The 24,672-nt window shown below is 40.2% G+C and overlaps 1 protein-coding gene across 3 annotated transcripts in view; it reads right to left on the bottom strand.

The window, feature by feature from the left end:
• ERCC6L2 (ERCC excision repair 6 like 2) overlaps positions 1-24,672 on the bottom strand; it is a 151,312-nt gene that overhangs the window by 68,548 nt on the left and 58,092 nt on the right. For all 3 annotated transcript variants that reach the window (XM_083186960.1, XM_083186968.1, XM_083186976.1), the window contains 6 exons: positions 17,090-17,206; positions 14,023-14,142; positions 5,394-5,465; positions 3,559-3,704; positions 3,354-3,449; positions 1,048-1,147 (listed from right to left, as the gene is read on the bottom strand). In XM_083186960.1, coding sequence (XP_083043086.1) covers positions 1,048-1,147; positions 3,354-3,449; positions 3,559-3,704; positions 5,394-5,465; positions 14,023-14,142; positions 17,090-17,206 — 651 coding nt within the window. The remainder of the gene's footprint in view (positions 1-1,047; positions 1,148-3,353; positions 3,450-3,558; positions 3,705-5,393; positions 5,466-14,022; positions 14,143-17,089; positions 17,207-24,672) is intronic.

Genomic DNA, 24,672 nt, shown 5'->3' with positions numbered 1-24,672 from the left:
AACCCTGAGACCAAACAACTGTTGGCCTAGAGGACTTCAGTTGGCGGTGTGGTGCCACAGAAGTTCCGACATGAGAGCAATGTCCAAGCAGACAGTTGCTGTTTTGTGGTCAAGAGTGCTGCAAGTGCTGGAAGCCATTTCTAGGTCCTGTCCACGAACTTGTGCTCGTGGTGAACTTCTCAATCACAATGCACCTGCCCAAGAAAGTGGTGGGTTTTCTTGCCCATGAATGCATCCAGGAGATTGGTCATCCATCATACAGTCCAGAAATGGCCTGCTGCAACTTTGTGTAACATGCGTGGGGTTGTTTTAAGTCACCAGATGCTGCAATGGAGACCTTCGTTCAGCACATAGAAGATATACCTGCTTCTGAATGGTCCAGCTGCTTCACCAAGCAACTTTGCATAGACTTCTCTGACACACACTTTGAAAAATTGTAAAAGTGTGAGTCAGAGTTTGTTTGTTGTATTTGTGCATGCAGAAACATATTACACACATGTTTATATTACTTGCTATCTTTTAAGACATCAATAAATCATAGTGGACATTGATTTTCTTGTTATTAGGTGTTAAGCAAAAACAAATGTCTTAACCAAAAATCCCCACATTTTAGCTGCAACAAAATGTTTCATCACTAGAAACTGGAGACAACCCTAACCACCTCACCCAAGAGTAACACTAACTGGTGGCACCCTCAGTGTCAACATTTCACATGGCAACTGTTGACTATGTGACCATATCATTATTCTGAGGATGTCGACATGTTGCAGTTGACAGCTTGACTATGCCGACATCTCGAATGTTAATGTCAACCATGTGACATGATACAATATATAAAGGTGTCTGCTGCAGTAATACTGTTCTGGCTGGTAAATAAGACCTGGTTAAGCTACCAAGTGGACACACATGCCACCTATACCATCTTTAGGGACTGCCAACAGAAAACACCCTCTTAACCTTATTACCAGTGAAAGGGTGAACTACCTCTCCGGCCACCTCCTTTGCTGTTCTTATCTACAAATGATTTTGAAGCAGATAGCTCCTTACCTGTTTGTAAACCTGCCTTAAATATATCATTTCTTCCACTGTTCCCAAAGATATCAGCCTTAACACTTTCACATCCCTGCACTGCCCAATTCGATAGGCCCTGTAAAACAATAAAACAAGTGAGGTTCTAAATAATGTGTTGATTAAACTACAATGGTTTAATATATTATCAAAAAAATAGTAGTGAATAAGATACCAGAAAAACATTCTGTAAATGGAGGCAAAATCGTCTCATAGTAAGCATACATATTTTCATTGTATTCATTATACTTGCACAACACTGTGTGTCAAATACACGATTATGGGGGAAATTTACTAACATGTGTATTCTACTTCACATGTGATGTTGCTATGGGTAACCAATCAGATCCTGTCTACTATATTCTAGAGGGTGCTAAATAAATGAGAAGTAGATTCTGATTGGTTGCCCATAGCAACATCACATGTGAAGTAGAATACACATCTTAGTAAATTTCTCCTATGTCTATAATGTGTACAAACAAACCAATACTTACAATGCATCTGCATAATCGACACTAACAACCATGTTTGCTAATACAAACATTTGAGCCAATTGTACCACTCAACATATATCATAGCTACACCTGGTCTATATACCAAGCCTTGGAGTGAGATAAAGTAAACAGAGATAAAGTACCAGCCAATTGGCTCCTAACTTCCATGTCACAGGTTTTGAAAAATGACCGAAACTGGGTGTTGATCCTAGGGTGGCCAATCCTGGGCCATTTTTTCGAAATCTCAAGATTTGGGATTGAAAAAACACCCAATCATGGGATTCCAGGGATCCTGTGATTGACTTGGTAAGCATTGGCAGGCAGCAGCAGGACTCAGTGGCTGTACTCCATCCTACTCCAGTCCTTAGCGCTATCCCCTCTCATCCCTCAGTACTTATCTGTCTCTATACCCCAACTCTTTATCTCTTTCTGCTAGGACCCCAGTCCTAAACTCTCTCCCCACAAGTCCTTTCCTAATCTCTGTCTCCAACCCCCCAACCTCTTATATCCTTTACTCACCCCTCCCCAAACCTGGGATTGAAATCCCAGCGATTTTAGGCCAGAATATCCAGTTCCTGACAATCCCGATCTTTGGATTAGCCACCCTAGTTGTCCACCACTGACCACTTTGAGCAGTATTCAATGCTTTTTGTGAGCTGTTACAGCAGTGAGCAGTGCTGACTGCTTGTTTTCACAGCATGCACGGTCAGTATTCAATTGACCGTGCATATGCCGTTTCCACCTTGCTGGGTTTTTACAGTGACGTGGAAACAGTGTGTGTGGCTGCTAAAACAGCAAGGCTCGTGGCTAAATGCAGTGGGGGGAATCCTTGTTGTCCTACAACAGACGAGGTTTCCCCCGGAATGTTGAATACGGCGAGCGGCCAGCGCGGGGGTTAAATGACTAGGGTCGCTTGTTTCCGTTGATCCTCGTCATTTAACCCCCTCGTTGGCCGCATTGAATACGGCCCTTTAACTGTTGCAGGAAATAGGGCTCTATGTACTGTCTTGCACACACTGGAAGTGGTTTTCACCTAGGCAACCAGGTCACAGGTTACATGTTTTTTTTCTGGGAACACCATCTTTAAATTGTCTTACTCCACCCCAACATATATTCTTATTTAGGGGGTTATTCTGGTTGATTTGCAAGGCTGCAAATTTGCGAGTCCACCAAACCCTGCCCCCCTCGCAGCATGTGTTCGCACGCAGGGTCTGCCTGTGGGTGAACATCCGCATCATACGGTGGTCACCGCCCAAACAGATATTCTCAACACCCACTACCATCACCTGTATTTGCACTCTCAGATAACTAGTAAATTATATTATGGACTTGCGCTAAAGAGAGCAGCTCTTATTATATTTTTACTCTCAGATAACTGACTAGATATTAAATCTCATTTCCTACCTTTTCTTCCCTCCGCTACAGACACTCCACCCTTGGATGTGCCATGGTAACCCTGCTACTGTTACTAGGGCTGAAATTCCATAACCAGCGCAAGTCAGCAGCACAAATGTCTAGAAACTAAAGTAATTTCCCTTCATTTTTATAATAAATTATAGATTTTAGTAACCATCAATTTAACATTATGAAAACTAAACTCACGTGATTTAGTAACTTTGTACTTTATCTAGTAACCTAATGGTATGCTGATAATCAACACTATGGGGTTCATTATATACAGTATATGAAAGCTAGTGGCTATATTATATTTTATCAATGTTTTCCAGATACAATATACATTTGTCCATAAAACTGCCATCAAAATTCAGAATAGAAGTGCTACAAAATTACCTGTCGATAGCCTGAAGGTCATTAGCTGGATTCCAAGTTGGGTCAAACACCACCACAACATTTGCCCCAACAAAATTAAGCCCTAATCCTCCAGCCCTGTAATAATATAAAGGAATAAAACATGATAAAGAACACCTGGAAACACCACGGTACAGGCCATATAAGACGTTTGTTGTCATAGATTATTGAAAATGATGTCACTTACATTGTGGAAACTAAGCAAATGTTTACATCTTGTGTACTGTTGAATTCCTTCACTATTTTTATTCTGTCCTCTGGCTTTGTGCTTCCATCAAGTCTGTGATATTCCAGCCCAGACGCCATACAGTATCTCTCCAGAACATCAAGCAGCTAATATAGAAGTCATTGGGAAGTAGATTAGGCCATCACAATGCTCAGTGATCAGTTGCAACATTATGAATACTAAATAATCATTTAATACAGTTTAAAGTCTGTAGTGTAGCCAAGATTGTTTCTGGTACTGTATCGCCACATTCAAGAATTATTTTCTAAAAACATTTATATAAACGTGTACTCACAATTTAGCAAAATGCGCCCAGACCTATTTGTAGAAATGTCATCCTATCTGTGTCAGGCACATTCAGGGTGAAATTATGCCCCGTGCCATTCCTGACACCCAACATGGAATGCCATGCCTGGGCTGCTGGTTCCAAAGTGAACTGGACTGCAGCTTTCTAGCCTGCAGGTGCTGTTACAGAAATTCTGAATGCCAATTACAAGCAACACAGGCCATAAAAAAGTGCCACCCACTAGGCTTTGTGCCCTCTGCAGCATCACTGCTTGCACACCCCTAGTTATGGCCCTGGGCACATTGGAATCACTCACACACTGCAGCTCTGTCTGACTGTTTTGCAATGCAGTAAGTAGAGGTAGGATCTGAATAACGACCGACCGACCCACGGGGCCGCGCATCGGATCGGGACCACGCATCGAATCAGGATCGGACCAGAACAGGGAAAAAAAGGGCCCAATCTACCTACAATCTACATGAATTGGATCTAGATTGAGGGGATCGGGCCCTAGTCGTCCTGGTGTGTACCAGGCATAAGGTGGATGGAAATATAATCCTGCTCCAAACTGTCATTTTTCAAACACAGCCTGTAACATGGGGCTGTTAGAAGCTGATTCAATGGTATTTTATCTCTTTTCACTTTATCTATCTCCAGTGCTTAGTACTTAGAGGCAGATGCACTAAGCTTCAAAAGTGATAAAGTGGAGAGTGATAAACAACCAACCAATCAGCTCCTGACTGACATTTTTCAAACACAGCCTGTGACATAGCAGGTAGAAGCTGATTGGTTGGTTGTTTATCACTCTCCATTTTATCACTTTCAATGCTTAGTGCATCTGGCCTTTATACCGCAATAAAGGCTGTAACCAATATGGGTTCTGAAGGTGAAAACAGTAACATAACTTACACCACTAAATATACTCATGTGCAATCTTATTTTCTAAAGTACATGTGCCCTGTGGTCTACTAATAAATCTTTATTAGATGTGAAAGGATTTTATATAATAAAGTTTGTATAAGCAGTGTCCTAGTAATTCACTATAGCTAAAGCATATTATAAATCTCATTTTAATACACTTTGATCATTATTTGAAAAACATTTATAAGCCAGCTCACTGATACATGCAAATAAAAGGGGGTACTACAGCCCCAGTGTTGGAGGAGAAATTCAGATAAATACATACTGTACACCCTAATGGACTATCAAATTTAACTGCTGCCCACACCTAAGGAGAAGTGAGGCAAAAAGGTTTTTATGCTAAATTAACTGACACATCTGTGAAAATAGGATGAATTGTAAAATACAATTATTATTATTTATTTTCCCAGATAGTCTGAAGAATTAGCAAGGATTTTTAAACAGTGCTCATTATGCACTTCAATGGCACTTCACATATCACATGCGAGGAAGGAAATGTGGCTGACAGCTGTTAACCAGAAGAATATTTTGCTTTATCAATCAAGAGTTATGGCTCAGCCAAGCATGGCAGACATCATATGGTGCTCACCTTTGTGGAGAAGGAGAAAAGAAGAACCTTATCCTTGTTTTTTCTGCAGTGATTTAGGAGCTGCTGAAGGACCTGGAAGTGAACCACAAGACAGCAATGAATCAAAGCATCCAAATGATGCTGTGAGAACTGGAAAATGTTACGTGGAAACGGTGGAAATATTAATGACACAGAAAAAACAAACGGATGGCACAGTAAATAAAACATTAGGCCTCAAATGCCGTTTCCATAACAGGTCTGTTATTTAATATGGATTCCTTTCTACTATATAAAAAAGCATTTATTTTAAATTAAACTTAATTAAAAATAACTAAGTTCAGAAATGATAAATGAAAGAGAATACATCAATTTGACAAACCTCTATTAACCCTTTGAGTGCCAACATCTCTGTGAGAGATGTGCAGAATATATGGTAAAAATGCCAGCGTCGCTCACATTTGTTATATAAATTCGAATTTAAAAAATTGTGTAAAAAAAAGATTATATTTTCTATAGAAGGAAAACATTACAAGTCAATATAATAAATAAAAATGTGCGCTTGGCAATTTTCACATCTATTTTGACAAATTCACTTGGCGCTCAAAGGGTGCTTGAATGGGTAATTTAAATTAAATACCTATCTTTACTAAAGTGTAATTTATTTAGAACATATATCTAAAAGGCAAGTGGTTCCTACACATTACAAACCATGATGACCAATGAGCCCTGATCAGTAAATCAATAATTCTGTCCTCAGCTAGCCTTATGACATGCTGTGACCCTAAATGTGTTTGGGAAATCAGAAGAGAACAGGTGTTCTGCCACAAAAAGCTTCAAAGAAAGTTAATTGTAGTTAGCGACTACCTCCAGCAAGGCCTGGCACATAAGAGCGATCTCTGGGAAAGAATGCAGACTGATACCTCAAAAAGGACAACTTTCCAAATCAGTACATTGTATTTTCAAAATTTTCTTCGTCAAAAACCATGGAAGGCGACAGGCCTTAGCATGGGTTAAACCTTGGAACAGCGACAACACAATGTTTACACCCAGTGAAGGTCTATAGTGTGGCTGATCCATTGCCTCCTTGTATTTTTCCTGTCTCTTTAGCTAAGCAAGGCATAGGCAAGCAGGGGTATTTATAAAATATTAAGCAGGGGTATTTATAAAATATTATTTAAAGTTTCTTATAAAGTGCAGCATATTCCATTTCAGTAGAAAGACCATGCTCACAAGCCTACAGTAAAGAGAGTCCAGCAGATCTCAATGTAATTTCCTTCCTGGATGGCCTACCAGAAAAATGATTGGCTTCCAAGGCCTGTTCTCTACAAGTCAAGTGAGCAGAAAAAGTATTAAGGAATCCTTAAATATTTTAAAAGGACAGAGAGAGGCTGACCGAGGCAGGAGCTGACATCACACAGCCTTTCTTAAATTTCCTGGGCATGCCTGTATTTTTTGTGACACTCCTAGAAAGCAGCCGGTTACCGCCTACAAACGTCAACTTCCTGTTTGTCAAATTCCGAAAAGATTGCGATGAGATATTTTTGCTATATCTGAGGTTATTTCCGTATACATGCACAGTCATTCGATAATCTATAGGATTGCAAATTCGCACAATAGTGAACAACTTTGAATCAGGCTTGAAAATCTCTTATATCACATCATGTAACGGGAAAGGTCCATAAGGCGCCATATAAGTATCAAATTCATCTTGAAGAAGTGTTTTATAAGCTCAAAATGTCCAGGATGAATCTGTTGACAAGCTAAATTTGAGATTAGTCTTGTACCCAAACCCAGAAAAGCTGATGGTAGGGAGATTGAGTGACCATTACTAAATATAACAGGTGTCTCAAATGTAGATACTGAAGTAATACTACATGTAAATATGGGGATGTAGTTATTTGGTCCACATTAATAATGGTGACAGCTATGAGAAGTAACATGTCCACATTTGCAGAATGTTGAGGTGTGAAATGTAGACATTGTCAGGATGTCGATATTCGGGTTAGGGTGCAGGATGGGAGGGTTAAGGTCTGCACTAGGAGGAGGTTAGGGTTATGGGGTGGGGTAAGAGGAAAAGGCATGAATACTCACTGGAACCCAGCTCTATCAGATTACTTTGCTGGAACTCACATGACTGCTAGGACCCGGTAGATGCCTGGCCCACCAGGGACAATATAGCGATTTTCTAACATGTGGACACTGATGAAATTATTATTTTAACTGGCAGTGTTGAATGAATGATTCATTTGCTCATAACTGCCTGAGGAAGCAGCCAGGTGCCAGGAAACACTTTTTAAATGATAATTTAATTATTTTTATACTTTTATTTATGTCTGATTTTCTATTTGTGATAGTGTTTTTAAATTGTGTATTTTTTAATTATTATTTGTCTTATAATGTAATTAAGCTAGTTAACAAAAATAATTGTGATGGTTTATTAATGTTTGATGGGTCATCCCTTTATATGCCAATGCTAGCTCAAATTTTATATTTAGTTAAGAGGGTGTTTGATCACGTATACAGTTCTACATTACTTGGCTCCCAATTATGGAGAGAAAGGGACTAGTATTGCATAGCGGCAGTGTCACATTGATCTATGAATTACACTTCTCTGTGCCAGAGATACCCTCCTATAAACATGGAAGTGTAAAAATAAATGGCTGTAATTCTTTCTAGCTTACCATTTTCTGCAGAATCTATGGAAGGGAACTGCTCATAACCATTTTAGTTGGCTGCTGACTTTAAATGCTGCAAGGTTATCAAAGTAAAACTTTCTCAGAGCAAGTCTTGTTAAAATAATCTGTGAGATGTATACGCCACACTTCCTCCTTTCTGGTGTTTATAGTAAATGCGGACTACTCATACTCTTGTCATTGTTTGAGATGCCAACTAGCCGTACTCAAAAGATGTTCTTCTGGTGGGGATGTAATCAATGCAGGATTTGTGCATAATGTGTATACTGTTAATTTTAAGAATAGCATGTCCACATCTGGCATTATGACTTTGCTGATGCAACGCACCATTTGGAAAATAGACAGGATTCTTCTGCGCCAGCTAGGCTTGACATTGACACAGTGGGCAATAGATATTTAAACCCTAAGATTTATTCAGTTAAAACACATGGACATTATCTGTTCATCTATTTAATGCCAAAACTTTAATTTACTTTTCTAGACATATATTTTTAAATAATTTATCTGAAGAATGAAACTTTCATAGAAACAAATCTCAGCTACAACCTAAATGATGAAAGTAAAGATAAATGGCATGCACTGTTCTACACTATCAGTCTGTTATATTAAAATGTTTCACAGTGTAGCATGAGGAAGTTCCAGGGAGCTGTCCAACATTAATGCTCTTATTTTTTAGGGTGTGGATCGTTTGGTCTACAACAACTAGGTCGACAAGCATTGGATCGACATGGGTCAAGGTCGACATGGGACAAGGTCGACATGGGTCTAGGTCGACACAAGCATTCGGTCGACATGACATTAGATCGACACACGCATTAAGTCGACAGTCAAAATGTCGACATGAAGTTTTTCACCCGAATGTTGACACAGTCGACATGGACATAGTTTGAAGTGCACCGCATCCCCTCACTACGCTCGGCACATTCTCCCACCATGCCCTAGTGGATGGTAGGGCATGAAATACTGCCTGTCGGCACATGTTGGCTCAAAACACAGTGAAAAACCCCATGTCGACCTTTTGACTGTCGACCTAGCCCATGTCGACCTAATGCTTGTGTCGACCTAGACCCATGTAGACCTAGACCCATGTTGACCGAATGCTTGTCGACCTAATGACCGTATCCCATTTTTTAGTAGTCAGTCAAACTAGCATTTTCACAAAAAAGTGCTACATTCTTATTATTTAGTTTACCAATGTTTTTAATTATGCTGAAATCCTCTTCTTGAAGATATATAATGTGAGTACTGATAATTATGGTGTCAATTACTTCATGGCTGGTAGTCGAGACGATTTATAAACAAAAGTATACTCTGACTCCTCCTCGGTCTAGACACCCCTGCTAAAGGAAGTACTGTAACCTTTAGTTATGATTAGCAAAATCCCTTACTTCTAGGAATAAAATGTATGTCAGTGCAGACATCTGTGGCCATCCCAAAGTAGTAAAAAATGGGTGGGAATTACAAATTATATTTAACAAAAAATAAAGAGAGAGATAAACAATATGCAGAATGAAAAATCAGTGAAATGTTCTCAATGTAAAGTGGGTAAAGTGCACCTATGCAGACTGCAACGTGGCTTTCCTTCAATCACACACACACTTCTTTTTTTTTTAAATCAGTCTCTTCAGTAAAGGTCCATACAAACTGGGCGACTATACAAGGAAAAAAATAGTTGTGTAATACCGCTAGGGAAATTAACAGGCTCTGCACAGGGCCCCTTTTTCAAATCAAGCAGCAGTTAAAATAAGGGATAGTCAGTCCCTGATACATATACAAGAAAAAAAGGGGTTTTGTAACTGCGCTATTTGAGGAAAAAATTTAACAATTCTTTTTTACAATTTATTAATAATATACAAAATTAAAATAATCATGAGCATGATTCATGTATACACACATTCATAATGATTCTAAAAAAGCGACGGTGTAAGGCAGGAGGCATAGCGCAGCTATGGGCAGAATACACAAGTACCAAAATGGTAGTACAGGTTGAGAATCCCTTATATGTATATCAGTTATCCAAATTATTCTGAAAACCATAGTTTCCAGAATGTACTTATTTTCTTTTGCTAAAAGCACCACTGGGGACATCTGTAACTGGCACTACTGGGAACATGATATGTAACTGGCACTACTGGGGACATGATGTGTAACTGGCGCTACTGGGGACATGATATGTAACTGGCGCTACTGGGGACATGATATGTAACTGACAAAACTAGGGACATGATATGCAACTGGCGCTACTGGGGACATGATATGCAACTGGCGCTACTGGGGACATGATATGCAACTGGCGCTACTGGGGACATGATATGCAACTAGCGCTACTGGGGACATGATATGCAACTGGCGCTACTGGGGACATGATATGTAACTGACAAAACTAGGGACATGATATGCAACTGGCACCACTGGGGACATGATATGCAACTGGCACTACTGGGGACATGATATGCAACTGGCACTACTGGGGACATGATATGCAACTGGCACTACTGGGACATGATATGCAACGGGCACTACTGGGGACATGATATGCAACTGGCACTACTGGGGACAAGATATGCAACTGGCGCTACTGGGGACATGATATGTAACTGGCGCTACTGGGGACATGATATGTAAGTGGCGCTACTGGGGACATGATATGTAAGTGGCGCTACTGGGGACATGAAATGTATCACACTACTGGGGACATGAAATGTAACTGGCACTACTGGGGACATGAAATGTAACTGGCACTACTGGGGACAAGAAATGTAACTGGCACTACTGGGGACATGATATGTAACTGGCACTACTAGGGACATGATATGAAACTGGCACTACTGGGAACATGATATGTAACTGGCACTGCTGGGGACATGATGTGTAACTGGCGCTACTGGGGACATGATATGTAAGTGGCGCTACTGGGGACATGATATGTAAGTGGCGCTACTGGGGACATGAAATGTAACTGGCGCTACTGGGGACATGAAATGTATCACACTACTGGGGACATGAAATGTAACTGGCACTACTGGGGACATGAAATGTAACTGGCACTACTGGGGACAAGAAATGTAACTGGCACTACTGGGGACATGATATGTAACTGGCACTACTAGGGACATGATATGTAACTGGCACTACTGGGAACATGATATGTAACTGGCACTACTGGGGACATGATGTGTAACTGGCGCTACTGGGGACATGATATGTAACTGGCGCTACTGGGGACATAATATGTAACTGACAAAACAATAACCTTTAGTTATGATTAGCAAAATCCCTTACTTCTAGGAATAAAATGTATGTCAGTGCAGACATCTGTGGCCATCCCAAAGTAGTAAAAAATGGGTGGGAATTACAAATTATATTTAACAAAAAATAAAGAGAGAGATAAACAATATGCAGAATGAAAAATCAGTGAAATGTTCTCAATGTAAAGTGGGTAAAGTGCACCTATGCAGACTGCAACGTGGCTTTCCTTCAATCACACACACACTTCTTTTTTTTTTAAATCAGTCTCTTAAGTAAAGGTCCATACAAACTGGGCGACTATACAAGGAAAAAAATAGTTGTGTAATACCGCTAGGGAAATTAACAGGCTCTGCACAGGGCCCCTTTTTCAAATCAAGCAGCAGTTAAAATAAGGGATAGTCAGTCCCTGATACATATACAAGAAAAAAAGGGGTTTTGTAACTGCGCTATTTGAGGAAAAAATTTAACAATTCTTTTTTACAATTTATTAATAATATACAAAATTAAAATAATCATGAGCATGATTCATGTATACACACATTCATAATGATTCTAAAAAAGCGACGGTGTAAGGCAGGAGGCATAGCGCAGCTATGGGCAGAATACACAAGTACCAAAATGGTAGTACAGGTTGAGAATCCCTTATATGTATATCAGTTATCCAAATTATTCGGAAAACCATAGTTTCCAGAATGTACTTATTTTCTTTTGCTAAAAGCACCACTGGGGACATCTGTAACTGGCACTACTGGGAACATGATATGTAACTGGCACTACTGGGGACATGATGTGTAACTGGCGCTACTGGGGACATGATATGTAACTGGCGCTACTGGGGACATGATATGCAACTGGCGCTACTGGGGACATGATATGCAACTGGCGCTACTGGGGACATGATATGCAACTAGCGCTACTGGGGACATGATATGCAACTGGCGCTACTGGGGACATGATATGTAACTGACAAAACTAGGGACATGATATGCAACTGGCGCTACTGGGGACATGATATGCAACTGGCACTACTGGGGACATGATATGCAACTGGCGCTACTGAGGACATGATATGCAACTGGCACTACTGGTGACAAGATATGCAACTGGCGCTACTGGGGACATGATATGTAACTGGCGCTACTGGGGACATGATATGTAAGTGGCGCTACTGGGGACATGATATGTAAGTGGCGCTACTGGGGACATGAAATGTAACTGGCGCTACTGGGGACATGAAATGTATCACACTACTGGGGACATGAAATGTAACTGGCACTACTGGGGACATGAAATGTAACTGGCACTACTGGGGACAAGAAATGTAACTGGCACTACTGGGGACATGATATGTAACTGGCACTACTAGGGACATGATATGTAACTGGCACTACTGGGAACATGATATGTAACTGGCACTACTGGGGACATGATGTGTAACTGGCGCTACTGGGGACATGATATGTAACTGGCGCTACTGGGGACATGATATGTAACTGACAAAACTAGGGACATGATATGCAACTGGCGCTACTGGGGACATGATATGCAACTGGCGCTACTAGGGACATGATATGCAACTGGCGCTACTGGGGACATGATATGCAACTGGCGCTCCTGGGGACATGATATGTAACTGACAAAACTAGGGACATGATATGCAACTGGCACTACTGGGGACATGATATGCAACTGGCGCTACTGGGGACATGATATGTAACTGGCGCTACTGGGGACATGATATGTAACTGGCACTACTGGGGACATGAAATGTAACTGGCACTACTGGGGACATGAAATGTATCACACTACTGGGGACATGGAATGTAACTGGCACTACTGGGGACATGAAATGTAACTGGCACTACTGGGGACAAGAAATGTAACTGGCACTACTGGGGACATGAAATGTAACTGGCACTACTGGGGACATGATATGTAACTGGCACTACTAGGGACATGATATGTAACTGGCACTACTGGGGACATGATATGTAACTGGCACTAAATATGTGCAAGAAAATGATTGCTTAGCATCTAAATTCAGTGCCTGAGATAGAACACCAACTTTGTTTCATGTTTTGAAACCGTGTGTCATGCACAAATAAATTTGTATGTATTTCATGCCTTTGATGTGTTTATACAACATAAATACATTTTGTATTCACATATGGGTCCCGTCCTCATGATACCTAATTGAAATATAAAAATATCCCGAAATACGGAATAATCCATTATCCAGAACGCTTCTGGCTTGAGCATTTTGGATATGGGATACACAACCTGTACTTAAGAATTAACCAGGTGCAAAGTACATGGACTTTGAAACTACAGTAGATTCTAAACTTGGGCATACGTGGGAGAGCTCCCACCTTAACCAAGTGCCAATTGATATCTTTTTAAGCCTACCAACAGAACTGCTGCCAAAGCTGTATTCCGCACAGCGGTTACACTGTTCAGTCCTCTTTAGCATTGGGGTAGTTTACAGCATTGAAGAGAGTGGACTGAAGTGAGCAGGGGACTTAGGATCCAGATCCTAAGTCCAAAATATACATAGAGATAGCATAGCCCATATACTGTACTGTAGGTACCAAAATATATTCTATCTGATGTACCTCAGCAATTTCAAAGAATCCTCTACAGAATAGCGTCAAAATTATGTACATCACAAAAGCGAATTCAAACTATTAATATGAAAAATACAACTGTACCTTCATTTTTCCGCTATATTTTGGGTCAGATATTGTTTCAAATGCAGCCTCTTTACTTTGCTGGATAAACTCCGGAAACTTGGAAAACACTTCACTGCAGATTCTTTGAATATGACCTTCCTGTGGGAATCAATTACAAAATAAGTATGGTTAATATTAAAGTTGGCTCTTTCATGTATACAGTTTATATATATATATATATATATATATATATATATATATATATATATATATATATATATATATATATATATATGTGTCCAAAAGCGTCCGGCACTCTGTAATGAAAGGCAACTTGCTTCGGTGCGCATCCAAAGAAATAATACATATAAATCCAGCAGGGGGATGTCACTCGAATGTAATAAGAAACAACAAGAGGCAATAAGTTGGTCAACGTTTCAGGGTTCTTCCCCTTTTATCAAGACCTGAATGAAGTATGCAAAACAAACATATATATAGAGAAAGACTTACAATTATGTGCACCCGACACCTTGGCCACGCAGCCCGTCTGGGGTCCGGTGACGTCACTCATGCGCGTCCGCGCTGACCGCCGGTCACCCCCGGGGGCGTGGCTACACCTCGATGCTAGATCAACTCCATGGCAACCATGTGTTGTACGTACCTCTGTAGCCGCCTACCCGCTGGAGATTGTCCATAGGGCTGTCAGTGCTTAGTGCTGGCGGCCGGACTCCGTCAGGGGACCAGGTGTACAGGGGAGCTGAAATGCATCTGTGAAATACCTGAGTCTCTTAAGAAGTCCTTACCATACTCACAATTCCTGCGGGTGAGACGGATCTGCAGCGATCCAAAAGACACAGACATACAAATGGAGGGCATGTTATTAAAATTTCTCAAAAGAGGATACAACCACAAATCACTGGTGGAAGCCAAGTCTAAAGCCTTAGCCATGTCCAGACAGGAAGCGCTTTTGGGAAAACAAGTGAAAGCCCTAAAGACTCTATAGTATGGACTCAAGAGTTCACCACCTCAAGTACCAAACTGATGCGCAAGGCTAAAGCGATATGGCCCATTGTTGCACAGGACCCTTTACTGCCGTCCCTTAAAGAGACCAGAATTCTGCCATCATATCGCCGCAGTAAAAATATAAAAAATGTAGTGGTACATAATGATGTTACTGAGATGGGACTCAACAGGCCCAGTCACTTCCTCACTCGCAAACCCGGCAATTATAGATGCACAGGTTGCACGACATGTAGCACCATGGAAATTGGGGATACGTTCCATCACCCACACACAGGGAAACAGTATAAAATCAGATTTCCCTTATCGTGCACCAGCCGGTTTGTGGTCTATCAAATAAAGTGTACATGTGGCTTACTGTACATTGGTAAGACCACCCGTCAGATCAAAGAAAGAATAGCTTTACATAGGTCCCACATTCGGGCAGCCATTGAGGGCAGGGCTGCAGATCAACCTGTAGCGAGACACTACAAAGAATTTCAACATAGCCTGTCCAATATCAAATTTAAAATGATCGATTGGGTGCCCCCAGATAGAAGAGGGGGTGACAGAGGTCGCACTCTGTTGCAGAGGGAAGCCCTGTGGATTCATACTCTACAAACAGTGCACCCCAAAGGACTCAATGAGATGCTTTCATATACTGCGTTCTTATAATGACCTTTTTTATATCTCTATCCCTTTCCATTCATTGTATGTTACTGTTCCGTTGTTGCATTCATAGTGGATTGTCATTATTAGTTGGAGGATTGATTGTATGGTGTGTATCTGCAACACGCAGACGCCCCCTCCTCCTTGCGGATTGCCAATTAGTTGGTCGATGCATTGCATAGTGTGTAACCCTGATTCAGCTTTGTGTATTTCGTTTGTATGTCATGTCTGTCTCTCAGCCTATTATGCCATTTGGCTTACATTGAATATGCCTGTGTCCATTAGTTACATGTTCTTTTTATATTTATCACGATTTTTTGTATTTCACAGATGCATTTCAGCTCCCCTGTACACCTGGTCCCCTGACGGAGTCCGGCCGCCAGCACTAAGCACTGACAGCCCTATGGACAATCTCCAGCGGGTAGGCGGCTACAGAGGTACGTACAACACATGGTTGCCATGGAGTTGATCTAGCATCGAGGTGTAGCCACGCCCCCGGGGGTGACCGGCGGTCAGCGCGGATGCGCATGAGTGACGTCACCGGACCCCAGACGGGCTGCGTGGCCAAGGTGTCGGGTGCACATAATTGTAAGTCTTTCTCTATATATATGTTTGTTTTGCATACTTCATTCAGGTCTTGATAAAAGGGGAAGCCCCCTGAAACGTTGACCAACTTATTGCCTCTTGTTGTTTCTTATTACATTCGAGTGACATCCCCCTGCTGGATTTATATATATATATATATATATATATATATATATATATATATATATATATATATATATATATATGCATGCTAATACAAAGAATCTAATACAAAGAATCTCCTTACTTAAACTTTGTTTTGGTCATATAAAGGGAATAAAAGTAATTATATTTGGAATGGTATAAAATTGCAATGTAAAATTGTAATTTAAAACCTACTATAACTATTTTCTCAGGAAAAATTATATAACTATTAAGACTTTCATAGGTTCTTTGGATATGTAATATAGATATATATTTTTCATTGTTTACTTAAAGAATATGAGGTCTATCCCATGTGATACATATGTCGTCATAAACATGCAATACATTCATAACACTATTCAATGGGTGAAAAACAATATCCTGAGAAAATTGTTTTTTTTGATTTAACATGTAAAATTGAGAAATGTAAATTGAATTACATCATAAGTAGGAGACGTTCACACATTTTATTTGTCAAATGTCTTATTAAGAAAAATATATTCACATTTAAAATGTTTTCACAAAAGTCCCTGATTTATCAACAGGCTCACAGGTTGAAATCTTGTGCCCTATTCCTAAACATAAGGCAGTGCTTGTTCTAGGTCACAAATATAATTAAAATAACAAGTCTTACGGTAAACACCATTATAACGGCTTATAAAATGTAACTGCATAAAAATAAGATGAAATTGCAATAATTAAAACCCACCTGTTTTTTGCTGGTGTTGGTGTCTGATTGTAGCAGAGCTGCGTGATTTGCTACTTTACGAAGAATAGTCAGGTAACTGAAATAAAGTGTCTTCACACTTTCTCCATATTGGTTCTTCTATAATAACAATAACAAAATCTTATTATTCCCAAAGACATAATGCCCTAAGTGAAATAAATCAGATACTGTATAAAGAGCAGGTATGAGAAATAATGACATACCATGTCTCCAGGGTTTAGTGGCATTAGCTGTGTATGTCGGAAGGCCTAAACTAGACCTTTCTCTTTAGACCAATACTAGGGAGAGATGTATGCATGTCTGTGTATGAACAGATTTACTATAGTCTCTTATAGATACTGTACACAGAGTCACTAAACAGGAATAGGTAGAAGATTTGACCGCAACAGAGTTCCTCTAGTACTGAAGTCAGTCTGCAACAAAATAGATATCGGTGCATTGCACACGGCTTAGAGCAGGATAAATTAGATGGAACTCAGAGATTAATGTGACACCTGTTGGACTGATGCCTGATGTGAAGCGGGTGGCATGGATGGCAGTGATGTGACACCACAGGATCTAGTAACTGAGGCTAAAACTCGGACATATTATAATCTCCTTGATAATCCTACAAGTTTGTGTTGCTTGTTTACTTCAATTCTTTAAAAAGTGCGGACCCATGTATTTTCACAGCCGCGTTAGGAAAAAAGGGGCTTCTGATCTGGGATTTGGTTTTGTCTACTTAAGACAAGCAAAACAAAATCCCTTATAAGTGCTTGCATCAGGGGCTAATTGGCAGACTCTACCATTAGGCAATTGCCTACAAACTCCAGAATGTAGGGGGCGTCCCCACTTCTGACTATTTCAAAATTAAGGATGACTCTGAGATAATAGTACTTAATGCAAACTACAGGTGTTGCAATTGTAAGACACTGGATAGTTGGTATTGGGGGTGCGCGCGTGTGTGTGTGTGTGTGTGTTGGAAGCAGTAAACCATGGTCAATTAATTTATTTTACTGCACATCACATTATAATTACTAATATACCATTTTTCCTGGTAATAACTATATTGGGCATAGTGCAGGAATCTGTCCCCGAATCCTAGATCTGTAAGAAATCGGTCTGTACATCTCACAAGCAGTAAAAATTTTTAGATAAACTGTATAGAATTTTGTGTCAAACAATAAAGGATATATTTTATAATGTAAGTACAATGTTAACATTACCATGCTACGGTACTTCCATTCCCTAGTTTGACGAGCCAAACAGAACAACAATTAATAACCTGACTTCATATATTTATAATGGACTAGTTGTCTATTTGCATCCCACTGTTAAATAGGAAATAATAGTATATCATTGCTTGAAGCAAGAAGCATATCTTCAGAAGACATTAATATAATGTTATTGCAAAACTGCTAAACCATGAAACCTCATGATACGGCATTAGACTGTACCGAGTGGTCTAAATGTATTATAATACTAGCTGACCCGCCCGGCGTTGCCCGGGAAAACCTTGGGGTTTCTTTATTTCCAAAATTGCTGAAAAATGTCATCTTACAGTATGCTGTGACAAAGACCTAAGATTGTAATTTGTTATAGATTCCACCATAATGTTAGAATGTGTTTGCATTGATACTCAATGATGGCAACGCTCCTGAGTTGAAAACTTGTATGTGTTGATGAATTCCACATCCACTCCTGAGATTCAGCACCTACTGTATGACATATCCTCCAACATCTGAGGGTCAGAAATCGGTACAAAATCAGAAAGGGACATGTCCACACCTCAATATCTATATACTTTCTATACAGGCGCTGAGTGCGTGGGGTCCGGGGTGGGCGTTACTTACCGCGCCATAATTAATTAAAAATTCACTGCTCCCTGCCACTGCCACTCCCCTCACCGAACCTGCCTGCAGCAGTCTCTGAGGTCTGGGGATCTGTAAAGCACATGCACCGAGCATCTCTACCAAAAAGTGGGGCAGCCCCTGAGTGTGGGAGCAGGTCCGCGGGCCTGGCCACATGCTGTCATGACGCGATGCACACTATCCGCACCACTGTAATGCACCACTGGGAATGGGTGCAATGGGCCAATTCTTCCCTACACCCGCCGGGCCAATCCACTGATCCAGCCATCACAATCATCAATGGATGCATTGATAAGGTTTGGAGTTTAAGAAGTTGAAGAATAAGACTGAGAAAAAGAATTGCCATGTTACAAAGTGTACAATTTACTCAATAAATCGTGAAAAAAATGTAGGTGTACATAGAAGTACAATCAAGAAATGAAAGTAGGATTAAAAAATAAGTTCTGATTCAAACTGATGGATATTGTGGGCATAATTGGTGTTTGTTACACCTACAGGGGGCCCTCAATTGATGGGATTTTCACTACAGTGTCACGGTCACAGTGTCACCATAGGAGGATTCCCAATTGGGGTCCAGGTGGTCTTTTAGGGACCCTTTACATTCCTGTAGGTCTCTTCTCCTTGAGCTTACAGTCTCCCTTAATGATAGTCAATCACTGAGGGAGACCGTAGGCTCCAGGAGAAGAGACCAACGGGATTGTAAAGGGGTCCCTAAAAGACCACCTGAACCCCAATTGGAAATTCCCCTACGGTGACACTCTAGTGAGAATTTCTGATCAACTGGGGACCCCCTGTAGGTGTACCAAACACCAATTATGCCCACAATATCCATACCCCCTCCACCTATAGATTTGTTTCGCAACCCACCGCCGTCCAAACAATTATCAGTTTGAATCAGAATTTATTTTTTAATCCTACTTTCATTTCTTGATTGTACTGTACTTCTATGTACACATATTTTTTTCACGATTTATTGAGTAAATTGTACACTATAACGTGACAAATCTTCATCTCAGTCTTATTCTTCAACTTCTTAAACTCATAACATTCAAACAAATGCATGCAGCGCTCATGCCCATTGACCAAACATGATCTATGAACCAAAAGAGTCTGGGAAACCCTTATGGCAGAGCAGTGCCTGATATCCAACTGACTAACAGGGTGAGTGCAGTGTACCCACTTTGTATTGATCAATGGGTGCATTGGCCAGGACAAAGATTTCTCAGTGCAACTGGCCGGGGAGCGCAGTGACAGGCTGGAGGACTGGAGAGACGGATATGGGGAACAAAGTAGAAACGGTACATTAGGTACAGTTTTTATTTGCCGGTACAGACGGTTAAATAAACGGCAAATTATTTTTTATGTGTTCTGCGTTTGTGTGTGTTGTACTGTTTTTGTGTGTGTGTTGTAGTGTATGTGGTTGTGTGTGTTGTATTGTATGTATCTGTCCAATGCGTAAGTGTGTGAGGTGTGCTACGTATATACAGTATGTGTGTGTTGTGTCTTTGTGTATCTGTGCAATGTTTAAGTGTTTTGTGTGTGTCGTACTGTTTTTCGGGTGTGTGTGGTGAATGTGGGTGTGTGTTGTGCTGTTAGAGGTATGTTCTGTGTGTGTGTTGTGTGTATCTGCCCTATGTGTAAGTGCGTAAGGTGTGCTATGTATAAATCTGTGTGTGTGTGTGTGTGTAGTGTGCTGTGTGTATCTGTGCAATGTTTAAGTGTGTGTTTTGTGTATTGTACTGTTTTTGGGTGTGTGTTGTAGTGAATGTGGGTGTGTGTTGTACTGTGAGTGTTGTGTTGTGTGTATCTGCCGAATGTGTAAGTTTGTGATGTGTGCTACGTGTATATGTGTGTGTATTGTGCTTTGCGTATCCTGGCAATGTTTAAGTGTGTGTGTTCTGTGTGTTTGTTGTACTGTTTTTGGGTGTGTGTTGTAGTGTGTATGGATTTGTATTGTACTGCATGTGGTGTGTTGTGTGTGTGTGTATCTGTCCAATGTGTAAGTGTGTGAGGTGCTCTACGTATAAATGTGTGTGTTGTGTGCTATGTGGTGTACTGTGTGTGTGTGTGTGTGTGTACAATGTGTATGTGTGTGTGTGTGTGTGTTGTGTGGTCTATGTATATCCTCAATTATTTCCCAATTGTTTAAAGCCTTCACCATAATGTTAGAATGTGTCATTCATACTCAATGACAGCAATGAAATCAGGTGTGGAGTTGTTCCTTCGCAAATGGTTTCCCAGATCATCGATCTTTTCCCCAGAACATCAATGAAGGAAAATTACAACTTGGTGTTTTTTAAATTTCTAAGTGAAATTTCCCAAAAACGGCTTCGAGGTGCACACCACCAGGTCCAGAGGTATCTTGTTGCTGAATTTGGTGTCTCTGAGTGCCACGGTGTGTCCGCAATGCGACGGACACGCACACACACACACACACACGCACACAGACTCTTCAACTTATTATATAGATAAAGCGTTCACTTTTACTTAAAATCTGGTGGCACATGTTAAGTTTTAATTTCACACACTGCTGTAGTGTTTTAACCAACATTTCTTGTAAGTTGTTCAAATGGTTATAATGACATCAGATAATTGCATGTTTCCTTAGTTAAGGCTGAATAAGCGTAATATTCCAACCTGCCAAAATCAACAGGGCTCATATATCACAAAGTCATTACTGCAATAGACAAATCATAGGAACAGACGCTTAACAGTCATTCCCAAGACATGACTTTATAATGTTTCCAGAAGGGTTGAGGGTAAGCTTTATTTGTCTCCCTACTTAAGAAATCAGACACATAAAGTGTAAGGTCACAGCTGTGTCACAATATAGCCATTATTTACAAAGTAGTAGAAAAGTCTATTGATGGAAAAACAAAAGTGATAACTTTATGGTAAAGAAAAGCAGAAAACTAGCATTTGGGAGAAACCACATACATGTATTAAAAACGGTTAAGGACAAATTGCAACTGACAAAATATCTGCACAAAAAAGCACAATCAGTATTGTAGGAGAAATACATGAATTTCTAAAGCGATAAAATCGTTGCCATAATCCTTCCTCTCACCTGATATTTAATTGGCCATTAAATACCAATGCTTACCATTACATTATTATAGGTATTACAGCTATTAGGGGGAAGAAAGGGCACTGAATGTATATTTAACCTTGGTTTTTGCTTTTTCTGTAATCAACTGAACATACTATAGAACATAAAATAACTGAAATAATCCATATACTTAGAGAGTATAGGGTGTCAAAGGACAGGACACCAGGAAAAAAATGGTAGAGTAGAGGTATCATCTATTCACATCACATTGCTCACCAATATGTATCGACTTTTTTTCTAAATGTATTTATATTTAATTTTATTATTTAACCTTCAATATAGAGTGAAAGGACAGGCTTGTATTAATGTTTGTTGATCAGTAGGTAATGCAACTAATCCCCTCAAAATTGAGAATGAAGTTTCAACTTCTTTCCATACTGCACCAGCATATATCTCTTTACTTATCACAAAATATCTCCCATCTCGACCACTCCGCTCTACACTAGATCTGCGTCTCTCTTCTACACGGATCACCAGCTTCCATTCACTATTACAGGACATTCATCGGGCTGCTCCCATCCTATATCTTGATATATAATACTGACTGTCACTTAGGGCCTTATTCTAGTTCACTCTTTCTGACAAAATCCTTCTTAGATGGACAAAACCATGTGCACTGCAGGGGGGGGGGGGGGGGCAGATGTTAATTGTGCAGATATAATTAGATTTGGGTGAGTTATTTTGTTTCTGTGCAGGGAAAATAATGGCTGCTTTATTTTTAAACTACAGTATAGATCTCACTTTGAAGTAAAACCCCACCCAAATCTAATTATATCTGCACAAGTAACATCTGCCCCACCAGCAGTGCACATGGTTTTGTCCATCTAAGAAGGATTTTGTCAGAAAGAGTGAACTAGAATAAGGCCCTTCGTGATTAATGCATGCCTTCCGTGCATTAACTAATACTATGTAATTCACACATACAGTTACTTATATGAATTACTAGGAGCCTGCATTTGTTACAGAGAAGGAAATTCCAGTTTTAAAATAAAGATGGTAGTAGCAGATTGTGCTGGTAGGTAACACTTAAGTGGCTATGAGGGTGATATCAACAATCAGGTCACAGCACCAACAATACAGGGGGTAGGTGCATATCACACTCACAATATCAAAATGCTATAAGCTGGCCCTGGCTCTCAGTATAGTGGTATGGTGTGATGCTCCCCCTCCTGTCACTGACTATCCGGCCTTTCAGCTCACCGTAACTGGAGGTAGTGACTCTGCCTCTGCTATACAGGAAGGTGCTCGGTCTCTTTTCCATGGTGGGTCGCTCCTTGAAGACTTGCCATTAAACTTGGAGCTGTCTTGTCTGCCACGCTATAGGATGGTGCACTACAAGTACCAATCCTGGCATATCTCTCTGCCATGCTTGCTGTGCTCCTGCTGTCCTTCTCTGGACCAACTGGCCATAATAACTGTCACTACCCCAGCCTGTCATACTATTCAAAAGACCTCCCACTATAGAAATAAGTCAACCCCTATACGTATGATATTATTTCTCACCTTTCTTTATTAAATATATATACAGATATATTTACAGGTAACCCTAGTCACAAAGGTAGGTTACCCCTGCATGCCTTTGATATTTCATAGGATAAAGCAAAGAACCTGTGAAAGTAATTATTGCTTATTTTCCAAAGATATGCTTAAATGGCTGGGACAGATTTGCTGGTGCCCCTTTAGAAATGATAATAAATAAATAAATGGGGCACTTGTGTAGTTTCACGGCGCCAGCATGGGTTCTACACTCGCCACAAACTATGTTAAAAAAAGTAACTTAACTCCATGCCAACATGGATAGTTCATACCTCCACTATCCATGTTGGCATGGAGTTGATTTTAAATAGCGTGGCAAGTGTAGCGAGCCACCGAGCCCGCGCCGTGAAACTACACAAGTGCCATAAATGGACACTACTGATATTTTAAACTAATTGTTTTCTTGAACTAGCATCACACATCTGCATTCTTCAAATCACACACTGAACATGGACCAGACAAAGGACAGTGTTGTAAAAGGAGATCAGAAAGAAAATTACAGACAAGCAGTTAAAGAATACAGCTATAAAAGACTATATGCAAGCAGTGTGATGTTCCCGTGATTACAGTTGCAATATTAACCCTTTCAGTGCCAAGTGATTTTGTCCAAATAGGTGTGAAAATTGCCGAGCAAACATTTGTAATCATTATAATGACCTGTAATGTTTACCTTAGATAGGAAATATAATCCTTTTTTTACACAACATGTTTTATTTTAATTTATATAACAAATGTCAGCAACGGTGGCTTTTCTGGCAGATATTTCGAACATCTCTCATAGAGGTTAAGATGTTTAAAGTCCACTGAACTGTCCGCTGGACACAAGAGGACAAATCAATCCCATATTACACAGGAAGATATTGAGAATGGCAGAAAATATGTCAAGCAATATGTATTGAAACACCAATGTTATTTGAAATATAGTCAGTCACTATATTTCAAATAACATTGGTGTTTCAATACATATTGCTTGACATATTGATTGTTGTATGATCAACACTATTTTAGACAATCTGAGGCAACCTTGAAGGAAAAACTGATTCAGCCAAACAGGCTGTGCAGCATATTAA

This window comes from Crinia signifera, chromosome 1, assembly GCF_055691185.1.
Source record: "Crinia signifera chromosome 1, ASM5569118v1, whole genome shotgun sequence".
Classification (NCBI taxonomy): Eukaryota; Metazoa; Chordata; class Amphibia; order Anura; family Myobatrachidae; genus Crinia; species Crinia signifera.
Note: the sequence above shows the minus strand (reverse complement) of the source record. Positions and strands in the feature narration are given on the sequence as shown.